This window comes from Lepidochelys kempii, chromosome 1 (genome assembly GCF_965140265.1).
Source record: "Lepidochelys kempii isolate rLepKem1 chromosome 1, rLepKem1.hap2, whole genome shotgun sequence".
In the NCBI taxonomy this organism is placed as follows: domain Eukaryota; kingdom Metazoa; phylum Chordata; order Testudines; family Cheloniidae; genus Lepidochelys; species Lepidochelys kempii.
The window spans coordinates 196,523,804-196,545,260 of record NC_133256.1 but is presented as its reverse complement, the minus strand read 5'-3'; the positions used below and the strand labels follow the sequence as shown (position 1 = coordinate 196,545,260).

Genomic DNA, 21,457 nt, shown 5'->3' with positions numbered 1-21,457 from the left:
CCTACCCTGCGCTCAGTGTCTTTACCAGACGCTACTGCAGAGCAAAGTCGCTTCCTCACCCCAGCCCGGGGGGGGGGGGGGCAGACGTCAGGCTGGTGCCGACAGACAGGCGGACTCGCCCATTCGCCCCCTCAGGCCACGCGCTTTGCTCTGCCAAAAAAACACGACCGTAAAAACCGGTCCCAGGAGCGAGGCCAACTCCCAGGGCGGCTCCTCACCCCGCCCGGGCTGCTCGGCGGAGAGCGGGCCTGGGCGCCGCGGAACCCGCGGGGGGGGGAACCGGGACTGCGACTCCGGCCAGGCCCCGCTGACCCGAGACACGCCCCCGCCCCCTGCAGCCGGGGCCCCGCGCCCCGCCCCCCTCACCATCTCCTCGTGCCCGGGCCCGTCGGGCTGGCTGCTGCCCCCGGGGGCGGCGGGGCCCGGGCTGGCTCTTCCCTCCGGCGTCTTCCTCTCGCTCGGGCCCTTCCCGCGCGCCGGGCGCCGCCGCCGCCCCCACAGGTAGAGGGCGCCGGCCCCGAGCAGCAGCGGCGCCCCCAGCGCCAGCGCCACCTGCCAGCGCGGCAGCCCCGAGCCGCCGCCGCCGCCGCCTCCCCCCGCTGCTGCAGCGGCCTCCACGGGCTTCGAGGCGGCCATGATCCCCGCTCCGCTCGCAGCGCCAGCCGGGGGGGATGGAGGGAGCAGAGCGAAGGGTCACCGGAAACCCGCGGCATGCCGGGAAAGGGTCAGGGGGAAGCACTTCCATGCGCCGCGCGGCCGGGCTCGCCCGCAGACAAGGAGCGGCGGCGCCACCTGCCGGCGGAGAGGGGTAAGCGCAGTGCCCGCCCCCTCCCCTGGGCTCAGACACGGAAGCGGCGGCGCCACCTGCCGGCGGAGAGGGGTAAGTGCAGTGGTTCCCTCTTAGGATCTCAGCGGGGAGAGCAGGGAGCCCGCAGGCTCCTGCTAGCATGAGTGCATCCTACAGGGGAAGTCGGATCCTCCCATCCCAGTTAATGCACCAAGGCAGGGTGAGAACACAAGCTGCTGGGCGTGGATGCTAACACAGTGTGGCTAGCTCCAACCGTCCAAAAATTAGAGTCTGGCCCCCAAACTCAGGAGGTTTTCTTAAAAACAGTGAGTGCTGGGTCCTGTTTATTTGCCTCCTGTCTTTTGAGCCTTTAGGGTTCACGTTTCTCTGCGCAGCCCTGAGCGCTAGAAACTGACTGGATTGTTGTTGTTGTTTTTCAATGAAAGCAGAGGTTCTTCTGAAATCACATGACTCCAGGACCTGGGACTTTCAGGCAAATCCCAAATATCACAAGATGTGTGATAAAATCACAAGAATTGCCAACCTTGTGCAGTGAGACTTCAGTTGTATTGGGATAGATCCTGAAAGGTGCTGAACGATTCCCACTCCTATTGAAGTCAAAGGGGCCATTTTTCACATCCTTAATTTTAACTCATATGGGGTCAATGGGGCTCTTTAATGATAAAAGTTAAGCATATGAGGTAACCCCAAATATCAAAACAAATCATGATTCAGTTATCAAAATTCATAGGATTGTCTTAAATAACAATAAATTGTGCTGGTGGGGGGATATTATTTGCCTTCTAACTTCTGAGCCTTTACGATACACTCTGATCCCATTTTCAAACTATTCTCTACAACCGTAGAGGATGGAAACTCACTTTTTCCTTAAATAAAAGCTGTGTTGCTCCTGTATTTATATAACGTTATATAACTCAGAGGTTCAGCCCTAATTCATGTCACTGGTGTGAGGTCCATCAGGGACCAGACACCATTGAAGGATCAGAGGTCTGAGAGTCTACTCTGCCATGCCCTCTCCCCAACCCCAATTACAACCAGCCCTGCCGCACCTCTCCTTCTTCTTACGGCTGGACCATGGCTGGCATAGGAGACAGTTCTGGCATCTCCACCAGCTTTACACTAGCAGAGAGTTCCCTAGCTCATGAGGGAATTCTCCACTGGCCTTACCAGGCATTTTATGGCAACTTTGCACTGCTTACCTAGCACAAAGATGTTTTAGCAAACTGGAGAAGCTGGCCCTCCAATCTGTGCTCAGAGAAATCACATACAAAAATTGTTCCGAGCTTTTCAGCATCCCCTTCCCCAACTAGTTCCTATCTCCAAACAACAGAAAGAGAAGGAAAATTAATCACTGCAGCTATTTTTTTTGCCTGGCACCTTCTGTGACATACTGTACCCCCTGTACCCACCTATTCAACACTGTTATATGATTATGATATGTTTTGTACAGAGTATGCCTTGTGAGGTATCATTTGGAAAGTTATAATCTGTTGCACATTACTATCCTGTTGAAATGCATATATCCTCATTATATATGAAGTTATGAGATTTTGCTATATGTTGGTTACTGAAATAGGTTGAGAATCTGGGAAATGCCCACAGATTAGCTCCTCAGAGATAACAGAAGAGTGACCAACATGCAGCCAGGTGTTAAGCGACCATCACCAGCTATTCTCAAGTAGCAGAGTTGTAAACAAAGACAGTTGCTTGAGTATGTACACTATCGGGGCAGCCTAATCCCATGACACAGCATAGATTTTTCTAGCACCGGGAGAAAAGTATAAATGAGGGACAGTGATATCGCTTTCTCCTCCCCATCTCTATACCTGGAAGCAAGATTGTTTGGAAGATAAAGAGACGTCTCCTTGAACTGGGGGAAAGGGATGGACCTAACTAGAAAGCTGTCTAGTTAATATGAACTGTGAACTGAAAACTGCCTGCAACATCCAGTAAGGTGAGAAAAACTGTTTGATTGAAATCTTGCTTAGCCTGATAAAGTTTAGGATTTAGAATGCATGTTTATTTTTTATGTCTTATGTAACCAAGTCTGACCTTTATGCCTACCACTTCTAATCACTTAAACTCTATCTTTCTTTAGTTAATAAACTTATTTTGATGTTTAGTCTAAACTAGTGAGTTTGTTTTAAGTGCTTGAGGGATCTGCCCAGATTACAGAGGCTGGGGCATGCCCAGTACCCTTTGAAGAAGTGGCAAGCTAATAAATGGGCTTACATTGATCTGGGGTGTAAGGCTGGGGTTGTGGGAATTTGCTGGTGTCTCCCTATATACAGTTCATGAGTGGCTTGGGAGAGCCTTTATGCAACTTTGCTGGGTATGCCTGTGCACACCGATGACTGAGTGAACAGAGCCTGGAGGGGTTTGCAGTTCACTGCCATAGCAGTGTAAGAGACAGTCTGGGCAGGAGAGTTAAAGCTGACACAGGGGTTCTACAGTCTGGATTGCACTCCAGGGTATGTCACACCTTCCCCTGAGAAAGGTGCTATTGGGGCTGCCATTGACGTAAAAGGAGCACTCACCTGAAAAGAAAAGTTTGTTGCTGATGCTGTTGATTCTGCATGTTCGATGAAAGAACTCAATGGAGGGAGAAAAGGGGGTTTGATTGTTACTGCTTCTTTCTTGTCTAAAGCATTCAATGGAGGAAGAAAAACCTTTGTGGTCGAGGAGGAGGAGAAAAAGGAGGAAGAAGCTTCCTTGTCTGGAGCTCTTAATGGAGGGAGGGGAGCAGATGCCATAGACGATGATGATGCTGGTGATTGCTTGCTTGACACTCTCAGAGGTGGGAGAGGACCATTGGTCATGGATGATGATGGTACTTCCCTGCTTGGAGGTCTGACTGGAAAAAGTGGAAAGTTTGCCGTTGCTGCCTCCACTTGCTTACATGGAGCACTCACCTAAGGGTAAATAGAAAAGTTCGCTGTGTTATTATTTTTTGCTCAGCTGTACTAAGCATTTTGCACCCTGCAGGTAACTTGTTGGCTTTCTTTATAGGTGGGAGAGAAATGAGCTATTTGAAGAACTTTGATCATTATTCCAAACAAAAGTGCCAACGATTACAAAGATCAAAGTATCAAGTATCAGAGGGGTAGCCGTGTTAGTCTGGATCTGTAAAAGCTTATAGACTAACAGTCGTATTGGAGCATAAGCTTTTCTGGGTGAATACCCACTTCTTCAGATGCATGTAGTGGAAATTTCCAGAAGCAGGTATAAATATGCAAGCAAGAATCAGGCTAGGGATAACGAGGTTAGTTCAATCAGGGAAGATGAGGCCCTCTTCTAGCAGTTGAGGTGTGAACACCGAGGGAGGAGAAACTGCTTTTGTAGTTGGCTAGCCATTCACAGTCTTTGTTTAATCCTGAGCTGATGGTGTCAAATTTGCAAATGAACTGAAGCTCAGCAGTTTCTCTTTGAAGTCTGGTCCTGAAGTTTTTTTGCTGCAGGATGGCTACCTTTAAATCTGCTATTGTGTGTCCAAAAAAATCAAAGTATATTAAGGTTGCAAAGTGAAACACCTGAAAGTCAGGTGACACTAAAATGAAGGTTGCACATGCAACCGTTATTCTGCCCCTTTGTGCTGATGTGTTATGACACTTATTGACATGATCACCATGACAGGGTATTTATTACTCCTCTCTGTTTTTTCCCTGACCAGATTGCATTAACCACTGTTTCTTTTCTTCTCCATTCTTTTCTTTCCTACCAAAACATTGGTCAACATACTCCTGCTTTGTCTTTCCCTTAGTGATTCTGTAGACAAGAAAACTGACTGGACTCTCACTGAAAAGGAGTCAGTTCCCCTTTAGAAGCTGGCACTAAACACCTTGAACCAAGTATGCACTGGCATATAGCCATAAAACAATATTAGTTGCCAACTCATGGTGCGGTTGAGCAGCACAGAATTCGCCCCTTACCTCCCCGCTCCCCAGTACATGCAGAGAGATCCCTGTGGTAGGCAGAGAAGGATTTAGACTGATTTCTCCCTTCTCATAATGAGAAAAGCAGATGCCTGAGACTGAGATGCCAAGGGTTGGCTGTGCTTAAGAGAGAGATTTACAGACCCAAAGAGTGAGACTTTCCAGGTGGTGTGTTAGGTCATTGCTTAAGACAGGGGCTCTCATCTTTGGTCCTTGGCGACATCCAATAGTCCGGGTTTGTAATTCAACCAGCACTTAATACTTTGTTTTAAAATGTACACAGCTTAATATTGCATATGAAACACTTAAATGTCCTAGTTCATATTAGTCTAGAGCACGTGGGAAGTCTATATGCAATGCAAACCAGTGGATTTTAATAAAAACAATTATTCGCTGGTTGGAGCAAAAACCTGGAGGATTGGAGATCTGTGAGGACCAAAACTAATAACTCCTGGTTTAGGCACAAAGTCAGTGGACAGAACAAGAGATATATTAAAAAATAAACTGTTTTTATATAAACTTAACAAAAAAGAAAACATTATTTTGCATATCACCTTGTCTTAGTATCTTTACAGTACAAATATTATTTGGTTTCTATATTATTGCTCATATTATATTTACAGGAAACTAGAATAATCAGATTCCAAAATAAATTAATTAAAATAAAACACAACCAATTAATTAATTGAATTGAATTAATTTGAAGCTAAAAACCATAGAAAAAGGACTCAGATTCCATATTTCTTTTAATATCTAATTTGGTGTCACATTTTATTCATGTGCTTTGTTATATTGTATGTGGCTCCCTTTGTTATTTTTATAACTTCTTTTGGTAGCTCAAACTTGAAACGTGGCTCAGGATTTGCCAGCTTTACTTAGATAATAGAGGACAGTGTCCAGTCTAGTCCAAGATTTGGTCTAAATGGTGTCTTATTCTTTTGAACAAGACTGAACCCATTCCCCACTCCCGCATTTGAGTGGGGTAAAATTAAAATGTCTAGCAACCCTGGACAGTAATGGGAAATTGAGAAGACCACTAGTGCTTTTGACATTTCTAAGATATGCCCATACAGTGTCCATCCTGCATTGCACAGTAGCGTTATCTGGGTCAGTCTGTAGTGTTGCCTCATCCCAGACACCAGCGGTCTCCAACCTTTTTACACACAAGATCACTTTTTTAATTTAAGATGAACCCAGGATCTACCATGCCCCTTCCCTGAGGCCCCGCCCACTACATTCCCCCCTCCCTCCATCGCTCGCTTTCCCCCACCCTCACTCACTTTCACCAGGCAAGGGCACGGAGTTGGGGTGGGGGAGGGGGTGCAGGCTCTTGGCTGGGGCCGAGAGGTTCAGAGTGTGGAAAGGGGCTCCGAGCTGAGCCTGGGGCAGGGGTGTGGGGTCTGGGAGTGAGTTTGGGTGCAGGAGGGGGCTCTGGGCTGGGGCAGGGGATTGAAGTGCGGGAGGGGGTGAGGGGTGTGGGCTCTGGGAGGGAGTTTGGGTGCAGGAGGGGGTGTGAGGTGTTGGCTCCAGCCGGGAGGCGTTTACCACAGGGAGCTCCTGGTCAGCTGTGCAGTGGGGATATGGCAGGCTCCCTGCCTGCCCTGGCCCCGCCCCACTCCCGGAAGTGTCTGGCATGTCTCTGCGGCCCCTGGGAGGGCGGAGGCAGCCACACACGCTGCTACTGCCCCCGCTCCCCAGCACCGACTCTGTAGCTCCCATTGGCTGGGAACTGCAGCCAATGGGAGCTGATGGGACGGTGTTTGTGGGTGCAGGCAGCGCGCGGAGACCTTCCCCCAGGGCCGCTAACACGGAGACCTCCCCCGGGGACCACAAGCGCAGCCCCCGCATTGGCCACAGTTCCCGGCGAATGGGAGTTTCAGAGTCGGCGCTGAGGGGGGCGGGGGCAGCAGCAGGGCATGCAGCTGTCTCCCCCCCTTTCCCCTGGGGCCGCAGAGACGTGCCAACCGCTTCCAGGAGTGGCATGGGGCCAGGGCAGGCAGGGAGTCTGCCATAGCCCCACTGCACCACCGGACTTTTAGCACCAGAAATCGCGATCAACTGGCAGAGGCTCCAGGATCAACCAGTCGATCGCGATCTACCAGTTGCTGACCACTGCCATTCACGCTGAGGGATTTCTGCAGCAACTGGTAATCAACAAACTCCTGTTACAACTTCTCTATCTCAGGTGGAGAGAGACTGAACATGAGCTGCTTTCTGCCAACAAAGTGTTCAACATATTTAGAAGTGCAGTTTTCCTTCATATCAAAGTTCAGAAATGCTTCCATCTTTAACATTTCATCATTCAAAGATAGTTTCTCCCGTGCATACTTGGCACGGGCGTAGAATGCTCTGGCTGCACAAAAATAATTTCTGTTTTGCAATTCGGGGCGCCATTTCAGATTTTGGCATGGGGGCACAACTTTAACCATGATTTGTGGGCCTACTTAGACACTTAAACTATTTTTTTTGGCAGATAACTTAGCAATGAGCTGACAGGAGCACTGTATCTAATTTGTATATACAAGAAAGAAAATTAAATAAATATTAGACCCACTCAGCTCTAATACTAACGTGTTCTGACATCTTGTGGTAAGTCACTTAAGGGACACTAGTTAGTTTTAAAATTTTAATGTATATTCTTACTTTGTTACTAATTCTGCAGAGAGAGAGACCCTGTCAGGACTCCTGGATTCTATCCCAGCTCTGGGAGGGGAGTGGGGTCTAGTGGGGCACAGCGCGGGGGAAGATATATCCCGGTTCTATATAAGAACATCAGAATGGCCATACTGGGTAAAACCAGTGGTGCATCTAGCCCAGTATCCTTTCTTCCAACAGTGGCCAATACCAGGTGCTTCACAGGGAATGGACAGAACAGGGCAATCATCAAGTGATTCATCCCCTGTCACACACTCCCAGCTTCTGGCAAACAGAGGCTAGCGACATGCAGAACATGGTGTTGGATCCTTGCTCACCCTAGCTAACAGTCATTGATGGACCTATCCTCCATGCACATATCTAGTTCTTATTGGAACCCTGTTATAGTTTTGGCTTTGACAACATCCCCTGGCAAAGAGTCGCACAGGTTGACTGTGAAGAAATGCTTTCTTTTGTTTGTTTTAAATCTGCTGCCTATTAATTTCATTGGGTGACCCCTAGCTCTTGTGTTATGTGAAGGAGTACAAAACACTTCCTTATTTACTTTCTCCACACCAGTCAAGATTTTATAGACCTCAACCATATCCCCCCGTAGTCGTCTCTTTTCCAAAGTCCCAGTCTTTTTAATCTCTCCTCATACGGAAGCTGTTCCATACCCTTAATCATTTCTGTTTCCCTTCTCTGTACCTTTTCCAATTCCAATATGTCTTTTTTGAACAGGGGCGACCAGATCTGCACATAGTATTCAAGATGTGGGCGTACCATGGATTTATATAGAGGCAATATGATATTTTCTTATTATCTAACCCTTTCCTAATGATTCCCAACAGTCTGTTAGCTTTTTTGACTGCCGCAAAAAACAGATGTTTTCGGAGAACTATCCACACTTATTCCAAGATCTCTTTCTTGATGTGTAACAGCTAATTTAGACCCCCATCATTTTATATGTATATTTGGGATTATGTTTTGCCATGTGCATTATTTTGTATTTATCAGCATTGAATTTCATCTGCCATTTTTTGGCCAGTCACGCAGTTTTGTGAGATACCTTGTAGCTCTTCACAGTCTGCTTTGGACTTAACTATCCTGAGTAATTTTGTATCATCTGCAAATTTTGCAACCTCACTGTTTACCAGATCATTTATGAATATGTTGGACAGCGTTGGGCCCAGTACAGACCCTTGGGGGACACCACTATTTACCTCTCTCCATTCTCATTATTTATTCCTACCCTTTGTTTCCTATCTTTTAACTGGAGTGCCTGGCAATGCTTTCAGGATCATCTAAGGATCCTTAACTTAATTTAGTGACAAGCCTTTTGTTATCTTAATCACCTGGCTGTTTATAACAAACTCCCAAAGGCAGAAGCTGGGAGCAGCACAGAACTCATCACATATCACACTCAAGCTGTGTTGCAGTTAAGAGTGCTGTCTGGGGCTAGACTGTGCGCTGTGAGCGGATCTCAGGTACGAAACTTGGGGGGAAGGGGGGGCTAGAGCCTCCCCTGCCCCCCAATGGCGCCCCTGTTTGCAAGAGGACTACTATCTTCCAACTTCTGTTTTGTGACCAAACCTACAAACAGACATGTGTCTCAAAGGGGATTGTCAGAATTAGCAAAGTCTGCATCTGTAAACAAGACAGCATTTTTGATCACTTGTGCCTGAATAAACTTTTCAAGAAGTTTTCTCACAAAAGTAGAAAGCACCCCATCTACCATGTATATATAAGGATCTTCCCTCTGCAGAAACCTGTTAGTGGTGCTAAACACTGGGAGGATGGTAGGACCCTGGTAAAAGAACAAATAAACCTCTGTCATAGATCCCTGAAAGCAGGGGCGGCAGGTTTGTATGATTTTTGGTGGTGCCCAGAATGGGTCCAAGTCCCGCTCCCCCACACACACCTGCCTATGGCTCTGGGAGGGAGTTTGGGTGCTGGAAAGGGTTTGGGGTGCAGGCTCTGGGTGGAAGTTTGCGTGCGGGAGGGGTGCTGACTCTGGGAGGGAGTTTGGGTGCTGGGTACGGGCTCTGGGCTGGGACAGGGGGTTGGGGTGTCAGAGGGGATGTGGGAGGGGGTTTGGGGTGCTGGGTGTGGGAGGGGGTTTGGGTTTTCAACATCACAGACGTGACAGAACTCCTCCAAGAATGACTGTCATTTTGTTCTTTTGTCAAAGTAATGGTAGCAATCAATACATACATCTTTAACATCAAATTCTGACACTTTAGAAAACTGTGTAGCACCAGCACAGCGGTATTGTGGATGAGGTGGCATGGACATCCCATGAAATACACACATGCATTCTTATTTCGAAGCAGTGTCTTAACTGAATTATTCGTACCCATGTTTACACTGGCATTGTCCAAGAAAATCCAACACCGTTATCCCATGGTATCTCATGTGATGTCATTCTCCCATCAATTTTGGAAAAGATTTATTTTGCAGTGGCTGTATGAATGCCAGTAGTGAGGCATAAGTCAAGTAACTGTGTTGTCACAAGATGTTTCTGGATATCAAAAATCCTCACTGTCAGTGGATTCATTTTTTCTAAGTTTTTGTCATATTAGAGCCATCAACAAAAAGAGAAAAGGCTTCAGTCTTTATTTGTCTCACAAGAAACTCTTGGAAATAGGCAGTAATGGCACCATTCAACATACATGTTGACTTGGTTCTTACAGATGCATAATACTGGGCAATCTGGCTGTCAGAAAAGATATCTTTAAACAGGGGGCTCAGGTTGTCTGCGGTTGCAAAAGGAATAGTGTGCTGTGCAAGCAGAGTTGTAACTTTCATTTTTCATTTTTGCATGTGTCACCTAGGGAAAAAACATTTATATTTTGTACATTAAAAAAGGTGTAATCTATAAAAAATTGAATATTTTATCAAAGTTAATATCAAAATGGGAAATTAATAGACAAAATACATGCAAACAGTATAACCAAATGTTCACAAGCATATATGTTAATGATATGATACACATAGTGAGTGGATTTTTTATGTGATATAAGGATTGCAAATTTGTGTCTGGGTAACTTTGTCTGTGTAACGTATGGTATTTTAATAATCCTGTTGCCATGGATAAAGGCATCAGCTCAATAAATTAATGAATATTTAACCCTCATCAGGACACATGGAAAACCAAAAATCTTGGATCCAATAAAAATTAATTCATAAAAACAATCAAAATTTTCTGAAAGAACATTGCAAACAGAGTTTCTGACAAAGTACTAGGAATAAATTACTGTACTACCAAAAAACGCCAAGTCAGCAAGCAAATTATTTCTGGGGAACTCAAGTGCCCCGAAGAGAATTATTAGTATTATTACTATTATTAACAACAACAATAATAATTGATAATAACAACAAATCATAATTATTAAACATATTTGACTTACTTTATCAATGAGGCAATTCGCCACAGGTACAAAAAGAATTTGTAGTTGTGAACACACTGCTCTGCTATTTACAGGTATTTCATTTTCCAGATGACGAGTTACATCTTTTTCTCCTTGATGACCACAGGACAGCTCTGGGGTGACCCAGCGCACAGTTAAAAAGAGAAGTCTTGCCTGCTACTGGGACAGTGAAGGGCCATGAATTTGTCCAGTGTGGTTTAAATTTTGAACTGTATTTTGCAGAACCTGAAAACTTTTGTTCAAGTGCTGCTTGTTTTTTGGGTGAACTCATATTTTTTTGACCGTCAAGTATTCACACACATGAGCCTGCCACCGCCCTGGATAGCCTCCTGTCCTGTATAGAACAAGGGCCAGCAGTCTCCATGGCTATCACAGTACACAAGCTTGGAAAGCGGCTTTCCAAGCACGAAACCCTGTGCCTGAGGCCCCGGCTGTATTGTTGTCTCTTTCAGTGCCTGAGTAAAAATATTTTAAATCTTTATATATTTACTCAGAATGAGTGAGATAAGCTTAGGGAAGTATGTGAGATTGAGACAGCATGTTAATGAATGAGACTTGACATGTCTCCTGAGAGATCCAAGTATGCAAATAAATACGCTGATGGTATATAGTTCTTAGTGTGAGTTATTCAAACTCAAAAGTCCAATTCAGGAGGTTTGAGGTAGTTTGATATTTTTTTCCCAGTAACCCATAGGCCCCATCAATACTAGGCCAAAAGGCACCGCAGCCAACTCTTGGTTGCCATCACTCACACTTGTGATGCCTTTGGAAGGCTTTGCATCCATACAATGAACCAGTGTAGTCTATAACCCACATGTAGATGGAAAGGCACAGATGTTGCAAATACATTCATTCCTCTGGTCCTTCAAATTCTATCTCAAAATACAGCACCTTGCCTTTCTATCTAAGGCCCCCCATCACCAAAGTATCTGAGCACCTCTTTAATTTATTTATCCTCACAACACTCCCGCGAGGTAGGGAAGTGCAGTTATCCCCCTTATACAGACAGGGAAATGAGACACAGACAGGAGTAACTTGCCCAAGGTCACCCAAGATGTCTGTGGTGGAACAGTGAATCAAATCCAGGTCTCCCAAGTCCTAGACTAATGCCCTAAGCAGTGGACCATGTAACCACTCTGACTCAGAGTCCCACAGCAGTCTCTGCCCCTAGTTTCCCACTGGACAATTCCACAGGGAGTCTCTAGGGCCTGATTCTCCATTGTCCTGCATCTTGTGCAGCCCTTTACACCAGTGCAAAGGGAATATAAAATGCTACCAAATCAGAATGGCAGCTTGTGTTTTAAACCCACCTTGTGCTCAGTTTGAACTGCTGTAAATGACTACACAAGGCCCAGGGCAACACAGAATCAGGCCCACAGGGCCCAGCAATTGTTCTGCCCCATCTGGGGAGGCAGCTTTGGCCTTCAAACAGCTCTGTCACCGCAGAGATCCTTTTACTAGCACTTGCAATTCCTTTGTCAGACTTCATTCCTATACACGCCTCTAGCACAAGGGCATCCCATGGCAGATTTGTCTACAGCTAACATGTGCGCCAGCAACTGGTACTCAGTACAGTATTTGAAGACAGCATGCTACACTCCCAGGTAGAGCGAGACTGTGGTTTTGGGCCGATCTCTCTGTAGAAGCTGAAACTCACCCCAGAGCAGAAGGACCACACATGGTCCTTGCACCATTTGAGCCCTTGAGTAGTAGCCATTTAGAATGGATGGATGCAGTGCTATTGTTTGTGCTCTGTAGGCTCAGTCCCCGCTTGCCAGGAGTGCAGTGAACACGGGGACTGTGCTTGGCCCAGGGCTCAAGTGGGCAGGTTAATGCTCTTTGCACCCTTGCCCTTCATTTCTTTGTGCACTGGAGCAGTGCTAAGCCCATTCTAGCCCTGATTGTGGGAGATGAATTGACCTTGGTGAAAGGTGAGTGATCTGGCCTTAGACTCTAAGATTCTGTGAACCAATGTCACTTCATGTTGTCTGACATTGCTCCCCCACAATAGATCATAAAAAAGATTTATCGGAAGAGCCCTGCTTCCTGCCAGGCAGGGAATATTTTTTAATACCAGCTGGAAGAACACAGCCAAAAGTTATTTCATAAAGTCAGTTAAGCCTCAATAAACAGCTGTGCCAGTTTCTGACCACTGTCAATATATCCATTCTCCTTCTCCAAATTACAAGCCTGTTTCAAATCAGAGCGTGCACCTTCCAGGCATGTTTTTGTGGGCAACTCTCCATTGTTATTGACAGTTGATGCACTCAGCAGCAATGAATATGAATTAGGACACACATTTTCCTTGCCACTCTCCAGGCTGTGTGACATTGGGCATCTCTGTAATGGAAAGATTAAAAGAAACCTCGTTTAAAATAGATTACTAAGGATTGGCTTATATATAAGCAGTGCCTAGGGCTGGATTGGCTGGATTGTTTTTTTTGTTAATTTGGCAGGGAGTGTTTGAAACTACAGCCCCTTTGCCTCTTTTTGACAGATCATTGTGGGACTATCTGCTTTGCAGTCTGCTCTAACGTACATCTGTCCTGTCTGGTTGGGCGCTCCCCCCAGTTTGGAGTGTCTGTACATGGAATATGAAGAGGATGATGACATTTCCTTTGCAAAATGGATGAGCAGTTTCTGGGGTCACAGCTTGATTGATGAGAATGAGAAAGAGGGTAGAGGCTACAGGAAACGACAGACGCGAGCCTTTAGTGAAAGGAGAGCCTCCCTTCCAGTAAGAAGTGTGTGTGTGTGTGTTGTGGGGAGGGCAGAGATAAGTGCCTCATCAAGGGTATGATCTTGAGATACTGTGGTGATGAGTGTGCTACACATTACTGAGTAAATGTAATTCCTGTTGGCTACATTGGGAGGTGTGGGTGCTCAGCATCTCTCAGCATCAGGCTCCTGGTACCTTTATAACGAAAGAAAGAAAGTTAGGTCCGTGCCAGAAAAACAATTAAGGTATTTCAACTGGATGAGCAAAATGTTTTCACTCCTTAAAAGTTTAAGCCATAGGGGAAGTTAGGAGGTATATATGGGCTGTGCTCACAGCATAAGGGAATGGATGTGCTTTAATTATTTATTGAATGAGGATGAGTTCTGTGAAAGAGGATGAAGGGAAAGTGAGGGGGTTTAGGGTTATTTCCTGATGGGTTTGGTCCTGGAAGATAGGATTAGGTTATCTCAGGTTTCAGAGGGGTAGCCGTGTTAGTCTGTATCAGCAAAAACAACGAGGAATCCTTGTGGCACCTTAGAGGCTAACAAATTTATTTGGGCATAAGCTTTTTGTGGGCTAAAACCCACTTCATCAGATGCATGGAGTGAAAAATACAGTAGGCAGGTATATATATTACAGCACATGAAAAGATGGGAGATGCCTTACCAAGTGCGGGGTCAGTGCTAACGAGGCCAATTCAATCAGGGTGGATGTCGCCCATTCCCAACAGTTGACAAGAAGGTGTGAGTATCAACAGAGGGAAAATTACTTTTTGTAGTGACCCAGCCACCCCAGTCTTTATTCAGGCCTAATTTGATGGTGTCAAGTTTGCAAATTAATTCCAGTTCTGCAGTTTCTTGTTGAAGTCTCTAAGGTGCCACAAGGACTCCTCGTTGTTTTTAGATTATCTCAGATTCTGCTCAAGCTTCGGTGGGTGAGCTATTGTATAGATCCTTTGTTGTTTAAGATTTATTTTTAATGTAACTTTTTACATAGAAATAAAATGACTAATTGTTCGAAAACGCATGACAGGAATGCAGCCAAGGATTAAGCCCATGTGGAAGGAGTATTCCAGAAAGATTTCTGTCCAGGACCCCCTACTTCACTGCTTTTGCTTAGCCATCTCACGTTCTTCTTCTTGTAGGGAACAAACCTGCTCTCCTTTTTTGGGCAAAACTCCCACTGACTTCAATGGAAGACTTTCCTGAGTAAGGAGTGTAAAATTGCACTTACAAAAAAAAAGACAGTAATCTCCTAAAACACTGCAGTATGGCTAGTGTGGGCTGACGCACCTTTTTATAAGGGTGAGCCAGCACAGAAATCTGTAGTATAATTATGTAAAATATGTTATCAATTTAAGACCCTGATCCTGCAAAGCCTTAAGCACCTGAGTAACTTTGCACACATGAGCAGTCCCACTGACTTCAAAGAGACTACTCTAATATGTAAAGTGATGTAGGTGCCTATATCTTTGTAGGATCAGGGTCTAATTCTGTAACTATTCTGAATCAGACAAATCTGACCCTCTTATCCTTGGCACCACCTGTCTGCGTGTATAACTTCTCCTTGAGGTCAGACTAGATGATCATAATGGTACCTTCTGGTCTTAAAATATATGAATCATTTAAATGAAAGATGCTAAAATATAATAAAGCTTACTATTGTATTGTGGAGATCCAGCTATTTTTGCAAGCAATTTTCTGCATTTACCCCTTATGGAGACTATATTACCTTGCTGAATTTCATCCACCCAAGCTGAATCCTTGGTTCCTTTTCTCTGACGTATATTATGCTGTGGGGGTTTTCATTGTTAGAATAGGTTTTCTTTTTTAAAAACACTCTACTTTGGTACTTTAGTCAAGTTCAGGAGACAGGTTAAAGCTGCAACACAGATTTACCAGTTTTGAACTGTCCAGTCAAGTTCATTCTTGGGCAAGATCCTGGGATGGAGCTATGCTGAGAGAATTCTCCACCTTAGGGTATGACCCGGAATGTATTTATATAACCATAGGTTTAACACAACCTTTCCTAGTACATTAAAAATTTGTCAATTTTGCTGCCTGTGGGTTTTGTCTCTCTCAGAACAGTATACATAGGAGTCACACATCATACTTAAAGTTAAACATGTGCTTAAGTACTTTGCTGAATAGAGATGGTTTCCTGAATCAGAGGTGCCTGGAGTATTTTCTAGATCCCTGTGCTTTTGCAGTAAAGAGAGAGAGGACTGGGATTTTTCCCAGAGGCCACAATAACCAATCAATGAGAATTGTGCTGTTAACTTCAATGGGACTTGGAGTTGCCACTTCTAGTAGTGTCCTTGGATAAATTAATCTCAATTCAGTGGAGTTAGGATACATTTCACCTGTTTTGTTTCTCAGTATCAGAACAATATATATTATTTGAGAATAGAAATTTCTGACCTAGAAACCTGACCAATTTGCAGTGAACAGGATTGAAAAATGAAGCCTGTGATCTATTTCTAAAAATGATCCAAACAGTGGCACTTGTAGTTTCTTAGAATCTTCTCCTTTAGTCATTTCATGCATTCACTGTGTGCCATAATCTCCTATGGCAGACCTGCCATTGCATGCACATGGTCATTTATGCAATGGGCAATACAAGATATCTATGTCTAGCCACGTATGGACCAAGATTTGTAAAACAACTCCCACTGCTAACTGCTATAAGAAAATAAATAATAATTTTCACTTTTCATGTCAGGATCCTAGTATACTTCATAGACATTAATGAGATGAACCTCACAACATGTCTCTATGTATTATTATCATTCCCATTTTGCAGAGAGCAAGCTGAGTCATGGGATAAGAGGGAAGGTCCTCCCATGGATTGGTAACTGGTTAAAAGATAGGAAACAAAGGGTAGGAATAAATGGTCAGTTTTCAGAAAGGAGAGAGGTAAATAGTGGTGTCCCGCAGGGGTCTATACCGGGACCAGTCCTATTTAACATATTAATGAATGATCTGGAAAAGGGGGTAAACAGTGAGATGGCAAAGTTTGCAGATGATACAAAACTACTCAAGATAGTTAAGTCCCAGGCAGACTGCGAAGAGCCTCAAAAGGATCTCTCAAAACTGGGTGACTGGGCAACAAAATGGCAGATGAAATTCAGTGTTGATAAATGCAAAGTAATGCACATTGGAAAACATAATCCCAACTGTATATATAAAATGATGGGGTCTAAATTAGCTGCTACCTCTCAGGAAAGAGATCTTGGAGTCATTGTGGATAGTTTTATGAAAACATCCGTTCAATGTGCAGCGGCAGTCAAAAAAGCTAACAGAATGTTAGGCACTATTAAGAAAGGGATAGATAATAAGATAGAAAATACCACGGTACACCCACATCTTGAATACTGCGTGCAGATGTGATCACCACATCTCAAAAAAGATATATTGGAATTGGAAAAGGTTCAGAAAAGGGCCACAAAAATTATTAGGGGTATGGAGCGGTTTCTGTATGAGGAGAGATTAATAAGACTGGGACTTTTCAGCTTGGAAAAGAGACAAATAAGGGGGGGATATGATAGAATTCTATAAAATCATGACTGGTGTGGAGAAAGTAAATAAGGAAGTGTTATTTATTCCTCATAGCACAAGAACTAGGGGTCACCAAATTAAATTAATAGGCAGCAGATTTGAAATAAACAAATGGAAGTATTTTTTCACACAACGCACAGTCAACCTGTGGAACTCCTTGTGAAGACCAAGACTATAATAGAGTTCAAAAAAGATCTAGATAAGTTCATGGAGGATAGCTCTATCAATGGCTATTAGCCAGGATAGTCAGGGATTGTGTCCCTAGCCTCTGTTTGCCAGAAGCTGGGAATGGGCAACAGGGGATGGATCACTTGATAAGTACCTGTGCTGTTCATTTCCTCTGGGGCACCTGGCATTGGCCACTGTTGGAAGACAGAATACTGGGCTAGATGGACCTTGGGTCTGACCCAGTACGGCCATTCTTATGGGGCACATAGAGCTTAAGTGTTCAGTGTCACTCAGTGGGTCATTAGCAGATTTGGGAACAGAACTCAGGAATCCTGGCTCCCACGCCCTGCTCTAACTATTAGGCCTTACCACCTGACTAAAATCTATGCTGCCACTCCTTCCCAAAAAATCTTAGTTGGATACCATGGCATACGCTTGCCTGTACACATGAGTCAGTGCTACACATGAGAACTGCCATCAGAAATTCTAGAGATCTGTTTCAAATCCTTTGATTAACTCAGTGACCACTGCAAACTTTAAATACAGTGGGTTATGATGCCTTGCTGAAGGTCCTGAAATCAGCAGCTGTGATCTTTTTTTACACATTTTACCATCATTTATCATCCATCATTAAATATAATCCAGCTCAGGCCAAATTCCTTTTGCTGAAGCATTTTATGCATGTGTCACACATGCAAAGACAATTAATCTCCTCAGTGCCAGACACAAATGAGACATGTGCCCTGTTCTGGGCATTTGCAAATTTATCTCCTCAGGTTTTCTGAGTGGAAAACTGAGTTATGTGGAAGGCAGAAAAGGAAAGAGGGTTTATTTCTATATAAACATGTTCACTTTCCAGAAGACATTGCTACTCACAGAGATGAATCTGATAAGCAAGCAACATAAGTGCAAGGGTAGAAATCATAGAAATGTAGGGCTAGAAAGGACTTCAAGAGGTCATCTACTCCACCCCCCTGCACCAAGGCAAGACCAAGTAAATCTAGACCATCCCTGACCATACCCTATTCTTAAAATCCTCCAATGGTGAACAGTCTACAACCTCCCTTAGAAGCTTATTCCAGTACTTAACTATTATTATAACGACATTTTTTTCTAATATCTAACAAAAACTGCCTTGCTGCAGATTAAGCCACTTATTTTTTGTCCTATCTTTAGTGGACACAGAAAAGAATTGATCATGGTCTTCTTTATAACAGCCCTTAACATATTTGAAGATGTTATCAGGTGGGTCTTCTTTTCTCAAGACTAACCATGCCCAGTTTTTTTAACATTTCCTTACAGGTCAGGTTTGCTGGGTTGCTGCTGTTGAAATTACTGACACTTTATCTATGGCAGATGGTTCTCAGCCTGCAGGCTGTGGGCCGCTTGCACCCCAATCAGCACACAGTTGCGGCCCATGTGACATCATCAGGGCCGCACAGGTAGTATATATAGTGTGTGGACGTGACCCACATAGCACATGGAGAGCTGCATATGCGGCCCACAATGGAAAATAGGCTGAGAACCACTGATCTATGGAGAAGCAAAACCAAGTCAGACTGAAGGTTTGCCTATCACCACCCTATTAAAGAAGACAAACCTGATTCTAGGCTCAAACCATTTTCAGGCACAGAATGCTTGGTTATGAGGTTCTTCAAGGGAAAGAAAGGAATGGACAGATAGTTCTAGATTCTGAATGTCTGATGTGCTGGGGCCTACATGCTCCAAATCTACTGTGATTCTTGAGTAGGCCTCAACAAACAATCAACAGTAACATTGGTACAGTGAAGAGCAACTCTGTCTATGGGAGCTGAGGGAGCTTAGTGCCTCAGAGCATGAATAGTTTTCTTCAACAAAAATCTGTGGCTTATAAAAGGAAAAACATTTTATATTCTGGGCTATCCAGTCAGCATAAATCGTGCTTGTGATGACTGGTGCTCACTGGAGGCATCACCTAGTGGATAGGCGGTCAGACCTTTAGTTGCCACGTCTCTACTCTTTCCCCCAGACCACCTCCATGCCTGGTGTCAGTCTGTCTTCTCTTTGTTTGGGGTGGAGTTGACCCTGGAGTCACAACAATATGATTATATAGATTGGTATTTAATATGGCCCTGACTCAGTGATCTGCACCAAGGCCTACTCAGTGATCTTTAGTGCGGCCTATTCAATGATCTGCTCTGAGGCAGATACACATTTCTGAGGAAGACCTGTTCCTTAGCTGGAGCAATTGTCATGTCTAATATGTGCTTTTCAGTCTGTCTCTTGCTTTAGACCTTATTCTATAATTCCACATTGTGAATACAAATTTTAAAAATGTGTTAATCAAAAAATAGAATATTTTCAAATACTATACAGAAAGAATGATAGAATATAATCCTGGATCTCAAAAGTCCTCCTGTTTTTGCCCAAATCTCCCAAGAATAGTAATTGATGCACGCATTGACCCAGGAAATAGACTCAAAAGCTATAGTTTTGTTTAGCTTAACATAGTATGTTTACTTTCCCCCCAAACTTAATTGATTGCTTTGATGTACTTTTAAACCATAATACAATATGACTTAACAATAAATACAGCCATATCGACCTGTTTGAAACAGCTATGCTTCAAAGTAAAAATAGTTTGACCAGAATCATTACAGCTTTTCTCAAAAGTGATTGTACTGGTGCTTACTGAAGGAAGTTATGTTTGGAAATGAGAACTGAGAGGATACAGTACAAGATGAATAGCCCTGAGAGCAAGGTGGTTCCATCTGTAGTAAAAATGTGGGGAAAAGGTAAAGATTTGCAGAATTCTACTGCAGAAGTGGGATGTACAAGTTAACAATTAGCAGGCCAGTAAGTCACAAGAAACATCTATATAACAAGATTCCAAGAATGTCACTCTATGTGTCGGTCTGAAACCTGTTACGTCTATCAAGTCAGTGTGAAATGACTGAAGCAGCTACAAGCATGGATGAGAGCTCTTTTTGTTCACAATATCACCAGGTTCAATCATCACCAGGTTTCATGGTCTGTTAGCATCAAATTTTCAAGTTTTCAGCCATTTTGATTTAACAAATTACGCCCTTGTGGTGTACAGCTACAGTGAGGCATGAATCTATGACATGCCAAGAGTCTTAGACCATTGTGATATTAGAGGTAACTCAACCAATCACCACCCTTCCTCTACAGTTAATTTGCATGCAACAGTTTCATTGGGTGTATAAGGGAGACTGCACAGATGGTGGATTACATGGTCCAAAAGCCCACCTGTGTGTCCAACTGCCACGCGCACAATCCAACACAAATTTCCCTACACAAGCTTAAGCCAGACACAAATCAATGCAATCACCCACACAACACAACCAGCGTACACAATAAACCCAAACACACATAGCGCCTCACTGCAGCACATACCCCTCATTTGCCACGTGCACAAATTTACACATCTTTCTCTGCACAACAACACAATCAGCACACACAATAACCCCAAACATCACTCTGAAGCCTAAAATGTGTTTTGGGTTAGTGTGAAGCTATGGAAAGAACTACGCATGGTTGAGAATATCACCACGTTCAATCGTCACTGGGATTCACAGTCTGTTACTGTCCAATTTTTAAGTTCTCAACCCTTTTGAGTTTGACACACTGACTTTACTAATTACACATGGGCTTCAGCTTGGGATTTTAATTACTGCCAGTGTGTGTAAATCGAAACAACCAATTAAAAAGTTAAAATCCATGTATACGGGACTGTCATATCTTGATGAAAAATGCATAGCTCTGTCTTGCTTCAAATATGGCAGTATCTGGGCCTGCACAAATGTAAATGTCAGTGAGATTATTTAATTATTTATTTATTTTAAGTCCCTTGGAGTCTGAGTGAAATCCACCCATTCCCTGCATTGTTAAAAATCCACTGAAACTGGTTCATGCCACGCTGGTACACCGATTTCTGCAGGCAACCAGTTATTGCTCCCAAGAACAGCCATAATGTGCGAGGTGCTTTCTGTAGTAAGGTCCGTTATTTGTCTAGGATACAGGCGGTTGTAGTTTGGCTTTTCACTGACTCTTCTTGTGTTCAGATAGACCACACCAACATTTGTGGGTTTTATGGATATTTTCTGGGTCTCATGTTTGGGACCATTTTTGTATTGTATGTCAGTATGGATGCTCCCAGTAGGTTTAGCTTTGCACTACTATTGCTAATAAGAGAGACCTGAAGATCT

The 21,457-nt window shown here is 44.0% G+C and overlaps 2 protein-coding genes across 5 annotated transcripts in view; one reads left to right on the top strand and one right to left on the bottom strand.

Annotated features, from left to right (window-relative positions):
• TOMM70 (translocase of outer mitochondrial membrane 70) overlaps positions 1-703 on the bottom strand; it is a 30,843-nt gene extending 30,140 nt beyond the window's left edge. The window contains exon 1 of the mRNA XM_073307618.1: positions 367-703. Coding sequence (XP_073163719.1) covers positions 367-636 — 270 coding nt within the window. The 5' untranslated portion in view covers positions 637-703. The remainder of the gene's footprint in view (positions 1-366) is intronic.
• Positions 373-21,457, top strand: part of LNP1 (leukemia NUP98 fusion partner 1) — a 42,712-nt gene continuing 21,627 nt past the window's right edge. For 2 of the 4 annotated variants that reach the window (XM_073307722.1, XM_073307750.1), the window contains exons 1-4: positions 373-880; positions 2,642-2,762; positions 3,456-3,726; positions 13,303-13,542. In XM_073307722.1, the coding sequence (XP_073163823.1) occupies positions 13,393-13,542 (150 nt within the window). In that variant the 5' untranslated portion in view covers positions 373-880; positions 2,642-2,762; positions 3,456-3,726; positions 13,303-13,392. The remainder of the gene's footprint in view (positions 881-2,641; positions 2,763-3,455; positions 3,727-13,302; positions 13,543-21,457) is intronic. The other 2 variants (XM_073307740.1, XM_073307731.1) reach the window with 2 other exon arrangements.